The sequence below is a fragment of the Gilbertella persicaria genome (assembly GCF_025201335.1).
Source record: "Gilbertella persicaria strain CBS 190.32 chromosome Unknown B0P05scaffold_10, whole genome shotgun sequence".
Classification (NCBI taxonomy): Eukaryota; Fungi; Mucoromycota; class Mucoromycetes; order Mucorales; family Choanephoraceae; genus Gilbertella; species Gilbertella persicaria.
Window position 1 is genome coordinate 310475 of NW_026251971.1, and position 16556 is coordinate 327030.

At 35.4% G+C, this 16556-nt stretch overlaps 13 protein-coding genes across 13 annotated transcripts; 4 read left to right on the top strand and 9 right to left on the bottom strand.

Moving 5' to 3' along the window:
* Positions 1-667: 667 nt before the first annotated feature.
* Positions 668-1942, bottom strand: B0P05DRAFT_506381 (uncharacterized protein; the record flags this gene model as incomplete). Its single annotated transcript, XM_051575537.1, has 2 exons — positions 668-1796; positions 1843-1942. The coding sequence occupies 2 exons, from the start codon at positions 1940-1942 to the stop codon at positions 766-768; spliced, it is 1131 nt and encodes a 376-aa protein (XP_051437060.1). The 3' UTR covers positions 668-765.
* B0P05DRAFT_533030 (Pre-mRNA-splicing factor Cwf15/Cwc15) lies at positions 1938-3141 on the bottom strand. The gene is made up of 4 exons (XM_051577163.1): positions 2942-3141; positions 2523-2884; positions 2272-2475; positions 1938-2177 (listed from the first exon to the last, which is right to left on the bottom strand). The coding sequence occupies exons 1-4, from the start codon at positions 2942-2944 to the stop codon at positions 2051-2053; spliced, it is 696 nt and encodes a 231-aa protein (XP_051437061.1). The 5' UTR covers positions 2945-3141; the 3' UTR covers positions 1938-2050.
* A 331-nt stretch (positions 3142-3472) lies between these two features.
* Positions 3473-4544, bottom strand: B0P05DRAFT_465841 (TMEM164 family-domain-containing protein; the record flags this gene model as incomplete). The annotated part of the gene is made up of 4 exons (XM_051574290.1): positions 3473-3561; positions 3706-3891; positions 3946-4373; positions 4423-4544. 4 exons carry the CDS (start codon positions 4542-4544, stop codon positions 3473-3475), a joined length of 825 nt encoding a protein of 274 aa, XP_051437062.1.
* Positions 4545-5016: 472 nt separating this feature from the next.
* On the top strand, positions 5017-6564 carry B0P05DRAFT_533035 (uncharacterized protein). The gene is made up of 6 exons (XM_051577164.1): positions 5017-5152; positions 5196-5414; positions 5483-5716; positions 5759-5819; positions 5864-6105; positions 6156-6564. The coding sequence occupies exons 1-6, from the start codon at positions 5057-5059 to the stop codon at positions 6531-6533; spliced, it is 1230 nt and encodes a 409-aa protein (XP_051437063.1). The 5' UTR covers positions 5017-5056; the 3' UTR covers positions 6534-6564.
* A 5-nt stretch (positions 6565-6569) lies between these two features.
* B0P05DRAFT_602776 (histone H2B) lies at positions 6570-7418 on the bottom strand (the record flags this gene model as incomplete). Its single annotated transcript, XM_051583275.1, has 2 exons — positions 6570-7064; positions 7372-7418. The coding sequence occupies 2 exons, from the start codon at positions 7416-7418 to the stop codon at positions 6737-6739; spliced, it is 375 nt and encodes a 124-aa protein (XP_051437064.1). The 3' UTR covers positions 6570-6736.
* Positions 7419-7550: 132 nt separating this feature from the next.
* On the top strand, positions 7551-8216 carry B0P05DRAFT_533040 (histone H2A; the record flags this gene model as incomplete). Its single annotated transcript, XM_051577165.1, has 1 exon — positions 7551-8216. One exon carries the CDS (start codon positions 7554-7556, stop codon positions 7947-7949), a length of 396 nt encoding a protein of 131 aa, XP_051437065.1. The 3' UTR covers positions 7950-8216.
* Positions 8217-8343: 127 nt separating this feature from the next.
* On the bottom strand, positions 8344-8958 carry B0P05DRAFT_533042 (histone H3). Its single transcript, XM_051577166.1, has one exon. It carries the CDS (start codon positions 8917-8919, stop codon positions 8509-8511), a length of 411 nt encoding a protein of 136 aa, XP_051437066.1. The 5' UTR covers positions 8920-8958; the 3' UTR covers positions 8344-8508.
* Positions 8959-9404: 446 nt separating this feature from the next.
* B0P05DRAFT_602779 (histone-fold-containing protein) lies at positions 9405-9873 on the top strand (the record flags this gene model as incomplete). Its single annotated transcript, XM_051583276.1, has 1 exon — positions 9405-9873. Exon 1 carries the CDS (start codon positions 9562-9564, stop codon positions 9871-9873), a length of 312 nt encoding a protein of 103 aa, XP_051437067.1. The 5' UTR covers positions 9405-9561.
* A 1866-nt stretch (positions 9874-11739) lies between these two features.
* B0P05DRAFT_533048 (histone H2A) lies at positions 11740-12388 on the bottom strand. The gene has a single exon (XM_051577167.1). The coding sequence runs from the start codon at positions 12381-12383 to the stop codon at positions 11988-11990; it is 396 nt and encodes a 131-aa protein (XP_051437068.1). The 5' UTR covers positions 12384-12388; the 3' UTR covers positions 11740-11987.
* Positions 12389-12839: 451 nt separating this feature from the next.
* On the top strand, positions 12840-13199 carry B0P05DRAFT_465797 (histone H2B; the record flags this gene model as incomplete). The annotated part of the gene is made up of 1 exon (XM_051574289.1): positions 12840-13199. The coding sequence occupies one exon, from the start codon at positions 12840-12842 to the stop codon at positions 13197-13199; it is 360 nt and encodes a 119-aa protein (XP_051437069.1).
* A 162-nt stretch (positions 13200-13361) lies between these two features.
* Positions 13362-13874, bottom strand: B0P05DRAFT_533050 (60S ribosomal protein L28-B). Its single transcript, XM_051577168.1, has 3 exons — positions 13632-13874; positions 13457-13582; positions 13362-13379 (listed from the first exon to the last, which is right to left on the bottom strand). Exons 1-2 carry the CDS (start codon positions 13809-13811, stop codon positions 13457-13459), a joined length of 306 nt encoding a protein of 101 aa, XP_051437070.1. The 5' UTR covers positions 13812-13874; the 3' UTR covers positions 13362-13379.
* Positions 13875-14261: 387 nt separating this feature from the next.
* Positions 14262-15473, bottom strand: B0P05DRAFT_635637 (uncharacterized protein). The gene is made up of 3 exons (XM_051583599.1): positions 15038-15473; positions 14692-14992; positions 14262-14646 (listed from the first exon to the last, which is right to left on the bottom strand). The coding sequence occupies exons 1-3, from the start codon at positions 15351-15353 to the stop codon at positions 14454-14456; spliced, it is 810 nt and encodes a 269-aa protein (XP_051437071.1). The 5' UTR covers positions 15354-15473; the 3' UTR covers positions 14262-14453.
* A 366-nt stretch (positions 15474-15839) lies between these two features.
* B0P05DRAFT_533059 (uncharacterized protein) lies at positions 15840-16198 on the bottom strand. Its single transcript, XM_051577169.1, has 2 exons — positions 15949-16198; positions 15840-15878 (listed from the first exon to the last, which is right to left on the bottom strand). Exon 1 carries the CDS (start codon positions 16185-16187, stop codon positions 15999-16001), a length of 189 nt encoding a protein of 62 aa, XP_051437072.1. The 5' UTR covers positions 16188-16198; the 3' UTR covers positions 15840-15878; positions 15949-15998.
* Between the last annotated feature and the right edge of the window lie 358 nt (positions 16199-16556).

Below are 16556 nucleotides of genomic sequence, written 5' to 3' on the forward strand. Positions count from 1 at the left end.
TGAAAAAGAGTCTCGAAATATTGTCGCATGTTGTATTCTTTAAGCAAACTAGTACCACATCTGTACCACAACAGAAATTTTCTTTTCTTTCTAGAGAGGTATTATTCAATAAATTTCCTCAAGTGAAAACAAATCTATCCCAAAATTTTTTTGAAGGAATTAGTTGCTGCTCCAAACAAACCACCCAAACATGAAAACGTGATGATGATTAGTTTGTACATCCTTTTTGTTCCCTCTAATTGATGCCATAACCAAGAACATTATGTTACGCATTAATGTAAGAGAAGTGGTCAGTATAAAGTGTATCATATATCTGAGAGTAAAGAAAAGAAACTTAAATACGAGTCTAATGAATTTGAGGGAATTACAATCTACGTTTAATTACATGTAACGTGTTCTTGTTTTGTAAACGCCCAAAGAAAATGATAGGTTATAAAATAAACAAACTTTACCGACCCACCGGAGGAACGAAGGGCACGGATGGCAGGCTCCTTCTCTTTCTGGAAATACGGGGTAAAATTTTCCTCTGTGAAACATACAAAAAAAAAGATCGCAAGAATGAAGCGTGTCAAGATGGTACAGTAACACAAGTGAACGAAATGACGCGCGATTATCGTGGGTCTAGCACATTTTTGTTGTTTCCGAGTCCAGGCTATGAGACTTAGTTGTGAATTCTAGAAATGCGTATTTTTATTATGAAGCACGCAGAGAAATGAAGATATATACAAAGGTCTAAATAAATAATGCAATCAATAAATACTTCTTTCAAGAGTTAATAGCAGCAGTAGCAGTAGTTAAAGTTGTGTAGTCAGGTAATCTGCATGGATCATAAACTGGCAATGCATCTTCATATTCAATAGCCTTCATAAATTTAGGAACAAGCATATCAGAATTGCGTTGTTCACAACTAGAATACATTTGAAGTTCATTTGAAGATCGAATACCGTGCCCAAGTGTACCTATTGCCATTGGAATATCATCAAGGGATACCATATAGTTCCAGATGCCGCCCATAGGACCCTTTTGTTCCACAGATACCTGAAGCTTGTAGGAGATTTGGACGAGTCTTCCATAATTGTAAGAGGGAGTAACATCAGCAGGAATTTTTAGGGACAAATCTGCATCACAATAAGAACTATTTCCATTTAGGCGACTAATCAACAGCAATTTCTGAGCAGCGCTTGCTACTGTCTTGGTCTGATCAGGTATATCATCAAAGACACGAATCTGCATAGTCTGGATCAATTTGAGTTGTACAGTGACATATTGGAGCGTATTCGATCTTTTCTTGCCATTGTTCGCGCTATCCACGTGAAGACCAATGCTAACAAAATCACAAGGCACAAAGTCCTTTGTGGCCATCTTAATCCTTGCCGACAAACGTCCGTTTTGAGATTCTAGAAGCAATGGCGTCTTTAAGATACTTGTTTCAATAAAAGGCATACATATAACTGGTATTTCAGTTTTAATAGGCATTGCTTTCTTTTGCAGAGAAGCAGGTGTGTCAACAATAGCAATCAACTGAAAAAGACATTCATAGACAGAGTGGCTTATAGAAGGAGGAAACTGAACCATAGGCATCTGAATTGTAAAAGGTAAAGAGCAATCAGAATTGGTATCCACTTTTAATGCTTGGTCTTTGGATTCCCAAAGTACTTGTTGAATACTAAAAAGAGTGTGTCGAGAAGTTCGCATCACGCCAGGTGCAATATCAAAAGGAGGAATGGTTTCTGTAGCATAAAAAACAAGGCGAACCCTTTCTACATCCAATGCTTTCATATTTAATTTAACAAAACCTGATAAAATGTTAGTATCTGACAACACAAATTATTCTAAACACACCTTGGAAGACTGATCCAGGGCCATAAACAGCTTGGTCTTTAATAGACCAACCAAATTCTGGAAGAAGTTCAATAGATATACAAGAAGAAGAAAGAGGCATAATTATAGAAATAAAGAGATCGACAAGGTCAGCTATTTATATCATATTTTTTTTTGATGCCGCAGTAACTTTATTTGTAAATAATCACCCACAGTAAATGTCCCTTATTTAGTGAATATATTTATGAAGGAATCTTCTATGGAAATCAGATCGAAGCATGTCATTTACGAATCTCTTTTTAGGCTTTTCATCAGCACCTCTGGCTTGATTTTTAAAGATAACATCATCATCCCATCTATCAAAATATGAGTGACTATTTTTTTCTTTTGCCTGCCAAGTGCCAACATGGGAAAAAAACTCTTGGCCTTGGCTCTGTGTGTATTTCCTACCTTCTCTTGACACTGAAGTCACGCTTTTCATCACCGATATTCAGCAAGGGATTGCCTTGCATTGCTTCTCTTTCTTTTTCAGCTTCTGCTTCTTCTTTAGCTTCACGCTCTTGTCTTTCTTTTTCTTCAGCACGCTCTTTGCGAATACGTTGTAGTTCAGCTAATAACTCTGCCGCGTTATCATCGTCATCGTCATCCTCGTCACTGAAGGATTGTCAAATAAAAAATAATTATAATAGAAACATCCTTACCTACTACTACTACTATTATCATCATCACTATCACTTTCTTGATCACTAGCATCTTTGTCTAGTTTCGCTAACCGTTCAGCTTCTTCTAAGAGCCTTTGCTTCTCTTGGTTATTTTCTTCTTGTTGTTTGATAAGACGAGTTGTAGAAGCCTTGCCTTCTTTTTCTTCATAGTATTCTTGTTCTGCTCTTCTCAATTCTTCCAGAAGCTGTTGTCTATCACCAATTTCATCGATAGTACCTTGGCCAGGCTGTCTGAACTTGAGCTTTGTGTGGGAGGCAAGATCACGAGCACTGTATTGGAAACTAGGTGCTTTGTTATCGTTACCTCTTGCGGGGTCAAAGGTGGGACGAGCAGCGGTAGTCTATTAGAGAGCATATTAGAAAAAATTATAAAGACATATTTATATTAATAGACATACCATATTTGCTGTTGTTCTTGTATATAAAAAGAAATGAGAATGCTAAAGAGTAGAGGAGAAAAAAAAGTGCAATTGATGAGTGCTCGCTGTGTGACTCTGCTTTTGATGCAAGTTGATTGGATCATAGGCTTAATTGTATTGTTGAAAGCTCTATTGATAGTAATAAACAGCAGGAGACTCTAAGCAGTAATGGAAATAGATCAATCAATAATTATGAGAGCAAAAAAACAAGTAAATTATATACATACACAAGTAACAACCAACTCGACAAAACGCATTAAAGCACTAAAAGATGCTTGTGACATTCTAAGCTTCCAATCAATTACTTTTTGATTTAGTATCATTTCCATCAAACTCCTGATTTTCCAACTCGTTCTGATTAAAGCAATGCAACAGTTCTTTATTAAATGTATATATATATGTATTTTTTTTAAATTTAACAAGTGAGGATGTTATGTTACACCGTCTATTTTGCATGATCTGATAAACCTTTTCTATACAATGTTGAACAGATACACATACAAAGTGTATTTATTCTATTTTTTTCGACTTCTTTTTAAGTTGATATGTATTGTTATTGGCGAACTTCTTGCGTGGCATTAATGCAAGTATCGTTTCAACTGCAATAAAACGAGTAACAAACTTGAAAATAAAAGCTGCACCATACATAACAATTCTATAAAGAGGACCTAATTGAAGTAGGATTTTGACTGAACATATATTAGCAACCAAAATGTGCCTTGATTATGATATTATGTACTTACTTGGTGGAGGAGCAAACATATAGTTTAGATTGAAACCAGAGATAAGAGATGTGATATGCAAAACAGGTGTATGGAAAAAACTATAGGTAAAGAATGACAGAAACAAAATATCCTTTGATTTAGGTAATACTACATATCGACGACTATAGATCATATAGATAGGTACGACCAACAAGAGAATATGTTCTAGTTTAAGGTCAATTTCAACATTATTCTATTGGTTCAATTATTTTCTTTTACCTGCAAAGAAATTGAACGTTTCACCAATCATGCTATGTTCTCTCAAATCAGGAAAGGCAAGAGCAGCCAAAGCGCCCCATTGAAGATGAAGATAGATATTAAAGAAGATATGAGGAAAAGGGGATTGTTTGTTGGGGTAAATCAATGTAAAGAGCAGCAAGGCACCACTCATATGACAAGGTTGCATCATAAACCAGACTCTGTTACGAATAATCTTGTGTGTCAAGGTAAGCAAGAGTGAACATATAAGTGAAAGTGTCATGGCTCTTTCTGCTAAAGAAGCTCTGCAAGGTGGCTGAAATTGTGTCAACAGCTTGTAGTTCTCCGTACCAGGTCGTAGCAGACGACGAAAAGATAGAAAAGTAGCAAAAGCATAAAAAGAAGCCAAAAACATGAGTTCCAATCCATGTTGACGAGGCTCATTATACCTAAATTTCTCAACATAAGTATAAGGGACTCAACTAAAGCTGATCTTACCAAGACCCAAAAGACGACTGTGCCCAGTCTGTCTCGAGTGGAACGTCAGCAGCGATTGACTTGACCCAAGATTCCATTTTGAGGACAGAAGGCTCGAGTAACTGCAAGAAATAGTCTTTCATAGCAAGAACAAAGAAGAAGAAGAAGAAAAAAAATAAGACGATTTCTCTTTCTGCTTATTTGTACCCCCCTCCCTTGGCCCATCCCCCGAGTTATCGGAGTTTTGTTCCTCAAATCATAGAATGGTTAATAGGTTCTTTTCTGTTGAGGAAGCATGGTAGCGTCTAAAAGCTAGCTTACAAATATCGACAAAGAAAAGAACATACTGTACTAATTGAAGAATGAAAAATGCAACAATAGGAAATGCGAACATTTTTTAAATAGGAAGGAAAATTCATGTAAAAATGTTGATTTTTACGTAATGAATATGAAAAAAAAAGTTATAAATTCAAAAGACCTTTACCAAGATAGTGCTAAATGGGTTTAGCTTAATCTACCTTGTCTATTCATTTATTCTTGATTAAAGGAGTTATGGGCAATGAAAGGTTTCTAAATTGAATGTGCGAAGTCCTTTATTTTTCTTCAGTCACTTTCTTTTTTTTTTTCCTTTTTTCTTTTCTTCCCTTTGATTATTATGCCAAGACACTCTTATTCCCAACGGGAGTCCTCCTCAAGAAGAAGAAGAAGGTCACTTAGTCCAGTCCGACATAAAAGAGACCACTATGACCAAGTATGTCAAGCCAAACTTGTATATATAAACTTATTATCATTAGAAAACTACTTCAAGAAGAAAGGAGGAAGCAATAAATAGCCGTCATAGCAGCAGCAATAGACACAGTGAAGAAAGACAGTCTGATAATAGACGCTCTTCTTCTTTTGATGATAAGAGAAGTTACGAAGACGAATTTAGATACAACGAGCGAAGAGAACAGCTTCCACCCAATATTAATGTGGTATTGAGGAATTTGCCTGATAGAGCAAGAGAAATCGATGTATATTTCACCATACAAGCATCCCCTTTTTTTATTTGCTTATTTTTTTTAATCATCATGACAAGTAGATTCAAAGCAAACTATCTCATATGGGCGCTAGTATTGATGATGTGTCGCTCATCAAAGACCGTGAAACAGGTGAATCCAGAAAATTCGCTTTTGTTCGCTTCACAAGTGTAGGACATGCTATTCAGTTTGTTGAGAAATATAGAACTTTTGATATGCATTCTTACAATGTACGTGTTGATTATTGCAAAAGAAACAACCAAGGCGATGACAGAGAAGAGTGGCGTTGTACAAAGGTAATGTATACAGTTTCACCTCTTGTACTTATCCCCCTTGAGTGCGGTCATTTCAATCCAATTAGTCGCCGTACATGTACTGAATGCAGACAATCGTATATGAGTAAGTTATTAGACATCAGGGAACGCTTTATTTATTGTCAACAGCTGCTTCTGCTGAAAAGCGCACCTATGATACCGAGACGATCGAAATCAATGATGGAACTAAGGATATCTCTACTGCTCCTAGTACCATGATACTTCTGCGCCAATTAGACCATTTGTCAACTGAGGAATCTATCTACAGTGCTGTACAATCTCTAGAAGGCATCCATCGCGCTATTTTGATTAGAGATAAATTGACCAAGATGTCTTGCGAGTTCGCCTTTGTAGAATTTACTACTGTGAAGGTAAGCATTCTCGGGTTAGTTTATTGTAAGGCTCATAGAATTGCCCTTAGTATGCTGCTATGGCCTTAGAGTACGCGAGAGAGTTATTAGAGGTGGATGGACGTAAGGTACTTGTCTCATTTGCTAGTCAAGAAAGTTTTATACCCGTCTATGGACAGTCAGAATGGTCAATTCCAGCACGCGATGAAATGGACGGGCTTTTAGCTTACTGGGATAAATCCTCTTATGCTTCAGAGTTCTCATATGCAATTGAACAAGAGAAGAAGCAAAGAGAAGAAGAATTAAGAAAGGCTAAGGAAGAAGAAGCAAGAAAGGCACAATTAGCTAAAGAAAACCTACAAGACGATCTTAGTGCCTTTTACGCTGATATGGATGATTTTGGAACCGATAATGATAATGACATTTTTACTTTGCCCAAGATGAGATAATTAAAAATAAAAAAAAAAAAAATTAAAAAAAGTACGAAAAAAAAATAAATACTTTATTTTCTTTACAATGAAATTATGGCATGAATGGAAAAAAAAAAGTTCTGTACAAGTAAATAGGTGAAGTAGGGTAATGAAAAATGAATTGTAAAATCATTCTTTTTTAATTGTATTGAAAAAGCGGGGCGTTTACACGTATGAATTGTTTATTTAGAACTGGTGTACTTGGTAACAGCCTTGGTACCTTCAGAGACGGCGTGCTTGGCAAGTTCACCAGGGAGGATAAGACGAACAGCGGTTTGGATTTCACGAGAAGAAATGGTAGAACGCTTGTTGTAGGCAGCCAACTTGGAGGCTTCGGAGGCAATACGTTCAAAGATATCGTTGACGAAGGAGTTCAAGATAGACATGGCCTTGTTGGAGATACCAGTATCGGGGTGGACTTGCTTCAAGACCTTGTAGATGTAAGAGGAGTAGGTTTCACGACGAGAGATCTTTCTCTTCTTGTCACCCTTGGGGCAGTCTTCTTGTTGTCTTTGGTAGGGAGATCAGCAGCCATTTTTGATATAAAAGTTAATTACAAAAGAAAAGAGAAAAAAGGAAATGTCGAGGAAAAAATCATGAGTTTATATATCATTTGTATTCGTGACTTTTATTCCAAATATAGAAGTGCCTTTTGAAAATTTTACACAGTGTGAAAAATCAAAAAAGAAAAAAAACATAATAGAAAAGTCGTGAAATCGCGAAAAAAACGCGATTTACATTCGAATTAAATATATCTGAGTTGTTAAATCATGTAAAAAAAAACACTAAATTTTTTTCTTTTTTTTTTTCTTTGTACCTTTGCTTTTGTTTAAAAAAAGACAGCTTGTCAAAATTTTTTTTCATAACAACACGCGCGCGTACTTTATTAAAAAATTATTGTCGGATTTTAAATCCATAGAAATATATATAAGCTCGCATTGAACTTTTTTGTTTTCCTTTTCTTTCTTCATTTTAAACTTATAAAGAAATACACATAAAATGTCTGGTGGTAAATCTGGTGGAAAGTCTGCTTCTGGCTCCAAGTCTCAAACTCGTTCAGCTAAGGCTGGTCTCCAATTCCCAGTTGGTCGTATCCACCGTCTCCTCCGTCGTGGTAACTATGCCCAACGTGTCGGTGCCGGTGCTCCCGTCTACCTCGCTGCTGTCCTCGAATACCTCGCTGCTGAAATCCTCGAATTGGCCGGTAACGCTGCCCGTGATAACAAGAAGTCTCGTATCATCCCTCGTCACCTTCAACTTGCCATCCGTAACGATGAAGAATTGAACAAGCTCCTTGGCCATGTCACCATTGCTCAAGGTGGTGTTCTTCCCAACATCCACGCCTCTTTGTTGCCCAGTAAGACCAAGAAGGCTGGTGCTTCTCAAGAAATGTAAAGAGGAAGAGAAACAAATATATAAACATTTCTTCCATCATTATAATTTTCTAGCATATTTTGTCCTATTTGATATCCCTTTTAAACTCTTTATTGTCTCTTGAAAATTAAATCATTCATCTTTCATTTTCATCTGTAGAATTGATGCCCTTTTACTTTTTTTTTCTGATTATTTGTAAATAAAACAATTTTTTTAAAGCAGGAAATGATCTTCCTAGTGTATATGATTTTTCATTATGTACAGCCAAACATCAAACATGCAGTTAATAAGTTGTCTAGCACAAAAAAAAACAAAAATAAAAACAAAATGCGTTTTAGTAAAACATGAAAACTTCTTTTATACATTAGCATAAGCAAAAAAAAAAAAAAAAAAAAAGCAAAATAAGAGACAATAGTTTTTTTTTATCATGATTTTATTTATTTAGAGCTGTACAAGATTGAAAAATCACTTCTTATTGATGTAATGGCGGAAATATGATACTTAAAAAGGTGACATGGTGCAAGTTTTGAAGTTTAAAATAGAGGGTATTCTTAAAAAATTTGTATTAAAATTAGATGATTTAAGAACGTTCACCACGGAGACGACGAGCCAATTGGATATCCTTGGGTTGGATAGTGACACGCTTGGCGTGGATAGCAGCCAAGTTGGTATCTTCGAAGAGAGAGACCAAGTAAGCTTCAGAGGCTTCTTGAAGAGCACCAATAGCAGAAGATTGGAAACGCAAGTCAGTCTTGAAGTCTTGAGCGATTTCACGAACAAGACGTTGGAAAGGGAGCTTACGGATCAAGAGTTCAGTAGACTTTTGGTAACGACGGATTTCACGAAGAGCGACAGTACCGGGTCTGTAACGGTGAGGTTTCTTGACACCACCAGTAGAGGGGGCAGACTTACGGGCAGCCTTGGTAGCGAGTTGCTTACGGGGGGCTTTACCACCGGTGGACTTACGAGCAGTTTGCTTAGTACGAGCCATTTTAAAGATATAAAAAAGTGTATTAGGAAAAAAAAAAAAGAAATTCTAAAAATGGGCAGCGTTTTTTTCCTTGCTTTTTATAAGGAGTTTTCAAATGAATTTAACGGACATTGAATTATAACTTTTTTGTATCTTTACTAAATATGGTTGATTGAAACTATCTTTTTTTTTCTCATTACGAATTTTTTCTCCCAATTCTCAAGCGCGCTTTATGGAAAAAAAAATTTACAAGTAAAAAATTTTTTCTCAATGTCCAGACGCAATAAAAAAAAAATGAAAAACATGTACTTTTTCAAAAACAAAAAACAAGAGCATGAATGTTATTCATGCTGTATCATTTGAACAGAGAGAACTCAATTTGATTTTATTTTGCTTGTACGCTTATATGTCCATTGTAGATATAAAGAAAAACAACATTTTTCGCAAAAAAAAATGAAAACAACCGAACGCGCGACTGCGTCTCTACAATTTTTTTTTTTTTTTTTACAAGCGATTTTTTTTTCATGAAAAAAATAGAACGGTAGTTCAAGATTTTTTTAAAAAAAATCACTTCCCTGTGACTTTATTCCAAACCTATAAAAGCACCACTTCGGATCCGTCTCCCCTACTTTTTTTTTTCTTTTTCTCATTATATTCTAAAAAATGACTGGTCGTGGTAAAGGTGGTAAAGGTCTCGGAAAGGGTGGTGCCAAGCGTCACAGAAAGATTCTTCGTGATAACATTCAAGGTATTACCAAGCCTGCTATTCGTCGTCTCGCTCGTCGTGGTGGTGTTAAGCGTATCTCTGGTCTCATCTACGAAGAAACCCGTGGTGTCCTCAAGGTCTTCCTTGAAAACGTCATTCGTGATGCCGTCACTTACACTGAACACGCCAAGAGAAAGACTGTTACCTCTTTGGATGTTGTCTATGCTTTGAAGAGACAAGGTCGTACCCTCTATGGTTTCGGTGGATAAATTATCTATTCATAAACAAAACTTCATCAAATATAATATCCCTACTACGCATCTTATTTCCCTCTCTCTTTATATTTACAAATTTGATCTCCAAAGTTTTAACTCGGTGATAATCAATTTTCATATTGCAAGTTCAGCATTTTGTATATAGCTTAAACTTCGCTTTTTTTGGTCTCGCCATCAAAAAAAACTTGAAATATAATAAAAACTCCATTTTTTTCTTTTAAAGAATTTGTTTGTTTATGAAAATGCCAACATGAAATGATACCAAATTTGCTAAATCAGCTGATCCACGTGACAATCAAAATAAATCAAGGTAGATCACTTTAGGCATTTTGTGTGAGAATGGGGCCTATTAAGGTTATTGTTGTACACAGTGGAACAAGAATTTGGTAAAGGAGTAAACACACAACTCCTCCCCTCCTCCTCCTCCTCTTTTGATAAACATATTGGTTATTTTGCATTATGTTCCTCTCCTTTTTATGCATATGTATTAATTTATAGATTCAACCATCAAAGTTTAATAATTAAAAAGTAATTCTCTTTAGCTTGGTTTATCCAAAAAAAAAGAAACAAAATTCAGGAGTATTTGTTTGTTTTGACAATTGAGGTATCCTATTTGATATTTAAAGAAATTATATCTTAGGAGTTTAATAAAGGGTTCGTTTAATAGAGTACTGTGAAAAAGATTTCTTTGTTGTCAGCCAAAAATACTATTTCTATCATATGCAAGTAGATCTTAATGGTGCTTATTTGTTTCTATAAGAACCATTAATAAACGTAAGTGGCTTAATCATATTTGATGAGGTCATGCATTATTTTTAATTATGCAATTGAAAAGAAAACAGTATTAGTATGGCCAAGGGCATCATAATGTAATTAGTAAAAAAAAAAATAAAAAAAATAAAAAAAAACTCCTGTTATATATAGCAAGTTTTTTTTTTCTTTACTTTTTTGTCATTTTTATGGACGCATAAGCTCAATTTGTCAAGTACTAGGTGTTGAAAAGGATGCTAGACAAAAGGATAAAATTCGATTATCCTAATTGAATAAACTATCAATTGATATTATTGCTTTTTTTTTTATTCGAGTAAAAACAAAACAAAGGGCATGACTTTATCTCGTAACGTTATGCAGACATACAAACAAGAACTACATTATTTGATGGTTTGAAAGCGAACATATACTGTTTCCACAATCATTTTAACAAGGATAAATCAAAAATTCATTACTTTTGTATTTAATGAAACTCTTTTTTTTTTTTTTTTTTTTTTTTTTTTTTGAAAGCTCATTTTTCTCTTATTTCACAATGTTTATTGTATTTTTATTCCCTGAGAACTGTTATAAGAAATAAGAAATTAAAGTTAAATTTACATTGAAATGGAAAATGGGTTTAACAGCAAATTGTCGTCTAGAGAACAAATTCTATTTGTTGCAGTAATGACATTATTCTCTCAAATAATATGTTAGTATATTATATATATAAATTGAGCAAGTTCTTAGCCGACATGATGGCAAAAAATAGCTTTTATTGCTCTCTCTCTCTCTCTCTCTCCTTTTTTTTTTTTTTTTTTTTTTTTTTTTTTTTGTTGACTTGTGCGAAAATATGCATAAGAATGATTTTTTATGCAAGATCTGACATGTTCAAAAACTGCCAACATTACTCTAATAATTATCAACATTTTTTTTTTTTTCAGTTTTCACTGGAAACTCAACTCAAAAAAAACAAAGCTATTGTTTAGGTTAACTGGTTATTACATTGACTTACAATTAAAAAACAAGTGTCAAAAACAAGGGCACGAAGCCATTCTTAATAAAGATCATCTTTAACTACTGTACACAATTGTCAAGCCAAATAGTGCTTTGTTAAGATTGATTGATTTATGCAGACACACATTTTTTTAAAAAAAAAAATCAGATAAATTATTCGATGTTTGTACAAAAAGAGTTTATAAATAAATAAAAAAGAATGGGGATAGTTTAATAGGTTTGCATCTCTTAAGAGAAAGAATAACACTATTAAATGATTAGCACTGGTAAGGGTGAATAATGATAATAATCGAAAGAGGTTTGCAGGGTAATATCTTTTTATATAGTGTTATTTAGAAAACAGTTTACTCTTCTTGAGAAGCACCAGCCTTCTTGGTCTTACTGGGCAACAAAGAGGCGTGGATGTTGGGAAGAACACCACCTTGAGCAATGGTGACATGGCCAAGGAGCTTGTTCAATTCTTCATCGTTACGGATGGCAAGTTGAAGGTGACGAGGGATGATACGAGACTTCTTGTTATCACGGGCAGCGTTACCGGCCAATTCGAGGATTTCAGCAGCGAGGTATTCGAGGACAGCAGCGAGGTAGACGGGAGCACCAGCACCGACACGTTGGGCATAGTTACCACGACGGAGGAGACGGTGGATACGACCAACTGGGAATTGGAGACCAGCCTTAGCTGAACGAGTTTGAGACTTGGAGCCAGAAGCAGACTTTCCACCAGATTTACCACCAGACATGTTTAATAATAAGCAAGACGAACAAGAAAAAAAAAAGGGAAAAAAAGAAAAGAAAACCAGTTCGTTTATATATAATCCATTCGATTTTTTTGCAACATAAAACAAGTCACTTTTTCATTATATATATATTTTTTTTCTATTTTACGTGAATTTTTTTTTAAGAAAAAAAAAGGACCTGTTTTTTTTGTATTGCGTGTACATAGCCACCGATATCAAGAAAAATCACAACTTTTTTTTAATTGATAGACTTATAGATCAACGCGTATCCACGTGTCTTCACGCGTTTGTTTTCGCGGTTTACTATGATGTTTTGACAGATACAAAGCATCTTTTTACTTGTAAAAACACCAAAACAAAAAAAAACAAATGAGGAATTTTGTACACGAAAAAAAATAAAATATAAAACCCAGCAAATTCTTTTTCTCTTTTTCACTTTTTTTACAATTATAATCAAAGATGGCTCCCAAGGAAACTGCTGCTGGTAAGGCACCCACTAAAGTCAAGTCTGCTGATGGCAAGAAGAAGAAGGTCTCTCGTCGTGAAACCTACTCCTCTTACATCTACAAGGTCTTGAAGCAAGTCCACCCCGATACTGGTATCTCCAACAAGGCCATGTCTATCTTGAACTCCTTCGTCAACGATATCTTTGAACGTATTGCCTCCGAAGCCTCCAAGTTGGCTGCCTACAACAAGCGTTCTACCATTTCTTCTCGTGAAATCCAAACCGCTGTTCGTCTTATCCTCCCTGGTGAACTTGCCAAGCACGCCGTCTCTGAAGGTACCAAGGCTGTTACCAAGTACACCAGTTCTAAATAAATTGCGTGCCTCTTTCATGCAAATACTATTCCCCCCGCCAAACTTTCCTTTTTTTCAGAAAACATTATATATTGCATCTTTTAATATAATTCATGTTACCCAGCAATCGCTTCTGTTTCTCTCTTGCTTTTATAATATCTTAAAAATGATATCGCATAAAATAAAAAAAAAAAAGATCATCATACTATCTAAAAGAAAAAAAAAAAGAATGGTGTCAAGCATGTAGTTTTTTATTATTGAAAATGTGAGTGTGCAACTTAGGCAATAAGTTCAACAACACCACCAGCGGCCTTAATCTTCTTTTCAGCGAGGCTGGAGACGAAACGAGTACGAACAATGACAGGTTGAGAGATGGTACCCTTGGCGAGAACCTTAGCATAGCCCTATTATAGAGAAAGTTAGAAACGATTCTATCAAGCGAATATAACTTACATTTTGAAGAGCATCAATGACGGGAACCTTTTCAGTGTTCTTGTACTTTTCACGGACACCTTCACCGGCAAGAGTCCAGATCTTGTCAAGGTTGACAACAGGACGCCAGTTGGGGTTCTTCTTCAAGTGGAAGTGACGCATACCGACCTTACCAAAGTAACCAGGATGGTACTTATCCATGTTGATACGGTGGTGGTGTTGACCACCAGCAAGACCACGACCACCAGGATGCTTTCTGTGCTTACCTATATACGATGCCAATCAGTCATGTGTTTATATAGAGATGTCTCGATAGTTACCAATACGACCGTGACCGGCGGAAACGTGTCCACGCTTCTTTCTGTTGTGGTGAAGTCTAGTAGGCTAATTGAATGGATTAATAGGTGGATGGATGATGGCTGGTTTTGATTGATGGTGTATTTACCATGGCTAATAATGCTTTACTTGATAGAGAAGGAGGAATCCATTTCAGTTGATCATGGTTTTACTCTCAATCCGCAACGCAGTATGGGCAGAGCGTAGACTTGTCCGGTACAAATATAATTTCGGCTCGAACATTTCTCTTCCAAGTCCGAGGCATAAAAAAAACTTTTCTTCTAATGCATTTGGCATGATCTTCCGGTTACACATGTAAAGTGTTAACCTCACTAAAGAAATTGAATTTTATAGTACAAAGAATTACAATGAGTGTTATTTTTACATAATTGTTCAGTAACACAATCATGCTAAATCATTTAATTAATGAAAGGTATCGTAGTGGGTCATAAACATGCTTAAATATCCTTTCTTTCTTTTTTTTTTTTTTTTTTTGAAAAAAAAAATCTAATCAGAAGCAGTGTTGGTCATGGATGAGGTATGTTGAATACATGGTTGTATATCGCGTTTTAGTTTTTGAAGTTCAATTTCCAGTCTTAATTGTTCAAGCTTCATTTCTTGCATGCGTTCATGATGGTCCATTTTCTTAAGTTCAAGTTCCATTTCAAGCATTCTAATTCTTCGCTCTTCTGATAAATCACTAATACAAGGTATCAGTCATCATTTGTTGTGTGTCTTTTCTTACCTGTTTATAGCGGATTTGATGGAATATTTTTTCTTCTTGTTAACTAAAGATTCAGTAGCATCTAAAAATCGCTTATTGCCAAATGGTTCAGTCTGTTGTTGGTATGAGAAAGTGATATCGGGTGTCTCGGCTGTGATATGGATTGGTTCAGGCTTCAGAACAGTAGACAGTTCATTCGAGTCTGATTTATACATATGCTCTGCAGGGGCAATAGGATGTTGTACAGCAGGGAAATCTACAGTGAATGAACTAAATATAGGCTTACAACGATCGTAGTAAGGAAATTCCTTGATCATTTTTTCTATGAGCATCAATTTTAGTGCATGTATATAAATATATAAATTACCTCGAATATTATTTACAGCATTTTCATCTTGCACAACATGAGGAGAAGTTAATTGCTCGTGCCAACGGTTAAAGCGAGATTCTAGCCAGCGTACTTTGAACTTGATGGCTTCATGATACATGACATTTTTGAATACTTGTTCAGCTACTCTTTTTGAATAACCAGATTTGTTTTCTTTCCATTTTCCATAATGGCCTGGTTGTTCCAAGTCAGATAACAAAAGTCCGACATCTTCGTCTCTCCACTGAACATATCTTCTTGAAGGTTCAGGAGTTGAACAAGTATTGGTTGTATTTTGTTCCATATTTTCTTTCATTAATGAAAATTAGGTAAACAAGACATATATATGAGAAAAGTAAAGAAAGAAGAAAAAAGTTACAAAAGAGAAGAAAGAGAGATAAAGTTTTAAAGTATCAATTTGTAATTTGCAAAAAAGTTTTCCTGTTTCCTCCACCAATCAATCCTAAATTAAAGTTACTTATTAAGAATTTCCGCTGATTTAGATACAGTTTTGTATAGACGCGTTTAGACACTTGTCATTCTTTCTGCTCGGGTTGATCATGTCAAACAACATATTGGATCCACAAGATCAGGTCTACGTTATTCTATTAAAAAAAAAAAAGGGTTCATGTCCCTCTTTCATCTGTCTTTTAAATCGGACAACTGCCATAGACACAAAACCCTGAAGAAATAAGCGGACTTATAAGCACGTGTAAAAACGTTCAAAAAGTACACTGTAAAACCCTCCTTTCTTATTCAAATAAGCGGGGGCTATATTTATATACTTGGTCAGCCTATATGTAGGATATTCTCGCTCTATTTTGCTTGTATCAATCGTAAGGTAAATGATGTGAGGTTGTACCTGAATCTGCCCTTTTCTGACTCATGTCTTGTTATATGTTGATCTGTAGGCTTCATAATCAAATAGGTTTACTCAGGTCTGAGATAAGTCAAGTCTAAATCATGTCGGTCGTGTTTTGACTTGTTTTGACTTGATAAGTCTGCATGATTTCGGAGCACTTTCTCCATCCAATGATATTTTCACGTTACTTTTCCCATCAAAAGGCACAGGTACAGCAAATGAACTGATTGAACTGCATAAATTTAGTATAAAAACAATTACAATTGTTCGGACCAGTTTTCCGAACATGTTGCAGTGGGGGGCGGGCGACTACTTTCTTCTGTTATTAGCTGGCTTGATCAACTAAATATATACTCGCAGCTTACGCTTGTACATGGCACAGACAAAAATATATTACCGCCTTGCTTAAATTGTGGAAATGCAATCCCAGGTTTTTATTGATCAGTGCCGAACCATTCAAAAGGTAAAGATTTAATAACTTTCATGCAAATAATTTATTGAAGTGAAGCTTGATTGTACATGTCATTGAAAAAGAGAGCCTCCTCTCATTCGTAAAGTCTCATTATGCAAATGAGAATCAAGACTTAATTTCGACTTGCAAGTCCACATCAAATAATTCAAGTCTGAAACCGACTTGATTTCATTTAGACTTGACTT

Excerpts from the sequence above, each read along its gene's own strand:
- B0P05DRAFT_533048 (XM_051577167.1), bottom strand. The coding sequence starts at position 12,383 with ATGTCTGGTGGTAAATCTGGTGGAAAGTCTGCTTCTGGCTCCAAGTCT.
- B0P05DRAFT_533035 (XM_051577164.1), top strand. The coding sequence starts at position 5,057 with ATGCCAAGACACTCTTATTCCCAACGGGAGTCCTCCTCAAGAAGAAGA. Across the intron at positions 5,153-5,195 it reads AAAGAGACCACTATGACCAA|AAAACTACTTCAAGAAGAAA; the intron begins GTATGTCAAGCC and ends TATTATCATTAG. Across the intron at positions 6,106-6,155 it reads TAGAATTTACTACTGTGAAG|TATGCTGCTATGGCCTTAGA; the intron begins GTAAGCATTCTC and ends AATTGCCCTTAG.
- B0P05DRAFT_533042 (XM_051577166.1), bottom strand. The coding sequence starts at position 8,919 with ATGGCTCGTACTAAGCAAACTGCTCGTAAGTCCACCGGTGGTAAAGCC.
- B0P05DRAFT_533030 (XM_051577163.1), bottom strand. Across the intron at positions 2,476-2,522 it reads GATAATAGTAGTAGTAGTAG|TGACGAGGATGACGATGACG; the intron begins GTAAGGATGTTT and ends ACAATCCTTCAG. Across the intron at positions 2,178-2,271 it reads GACTTCAGTGTCAAGAGAAG|ATGGGATGATGATGTTATCT; the intron begins GTAGGAAATACA and ends ATATTTTGATAG.
- B0P05DRAFT_635637 (XM_051583599.1), bottom strand. The coding sequence starts at position 15,353 with ATGAAAGAAAATATGGAACAAAATACAACCAATACTTGTTCAACTCCT. Across the intron at positions 14,993-15,037 it reads TGCTGTAAATAATATTCGAG|AAAAAATGATCAAGGAATTT; the intron begins GTAATTTATATA and ends TGATGCTCATAG. Across the intron at positions 14,647-14,691 it reads ATCAAATCCGCTATAAACAG|TGATTTATCAGAAGAGCGAA; the intron begins GTAAGAAAAGAC and ends ACCTTGTATTAG.
- B0P05DRAFT_533050 (XM_051577168.1), bottom strand. The coding sequence starts at position 13,811 with ATGGATAAGTACCATCCTGGTTACTTTGGTAAGGTCGGTATGCGTCAC. Across the intron at positions 13,583-13,631 it reads TCATTGATGCTCTTCAAAAT|GGCTATGCTAAGGTTCTCGC; the intron begins GTAAGTTATATT and ends TCTCTATAATAG.
- B0P05DRAFT_533059 (XM_051577169.1), bottom strand. The coding sequence starts at position 16,187 with ATGTTCGGAAAACTGGTCCGAACAATTGTAATTGTTTTTATACTAAAT.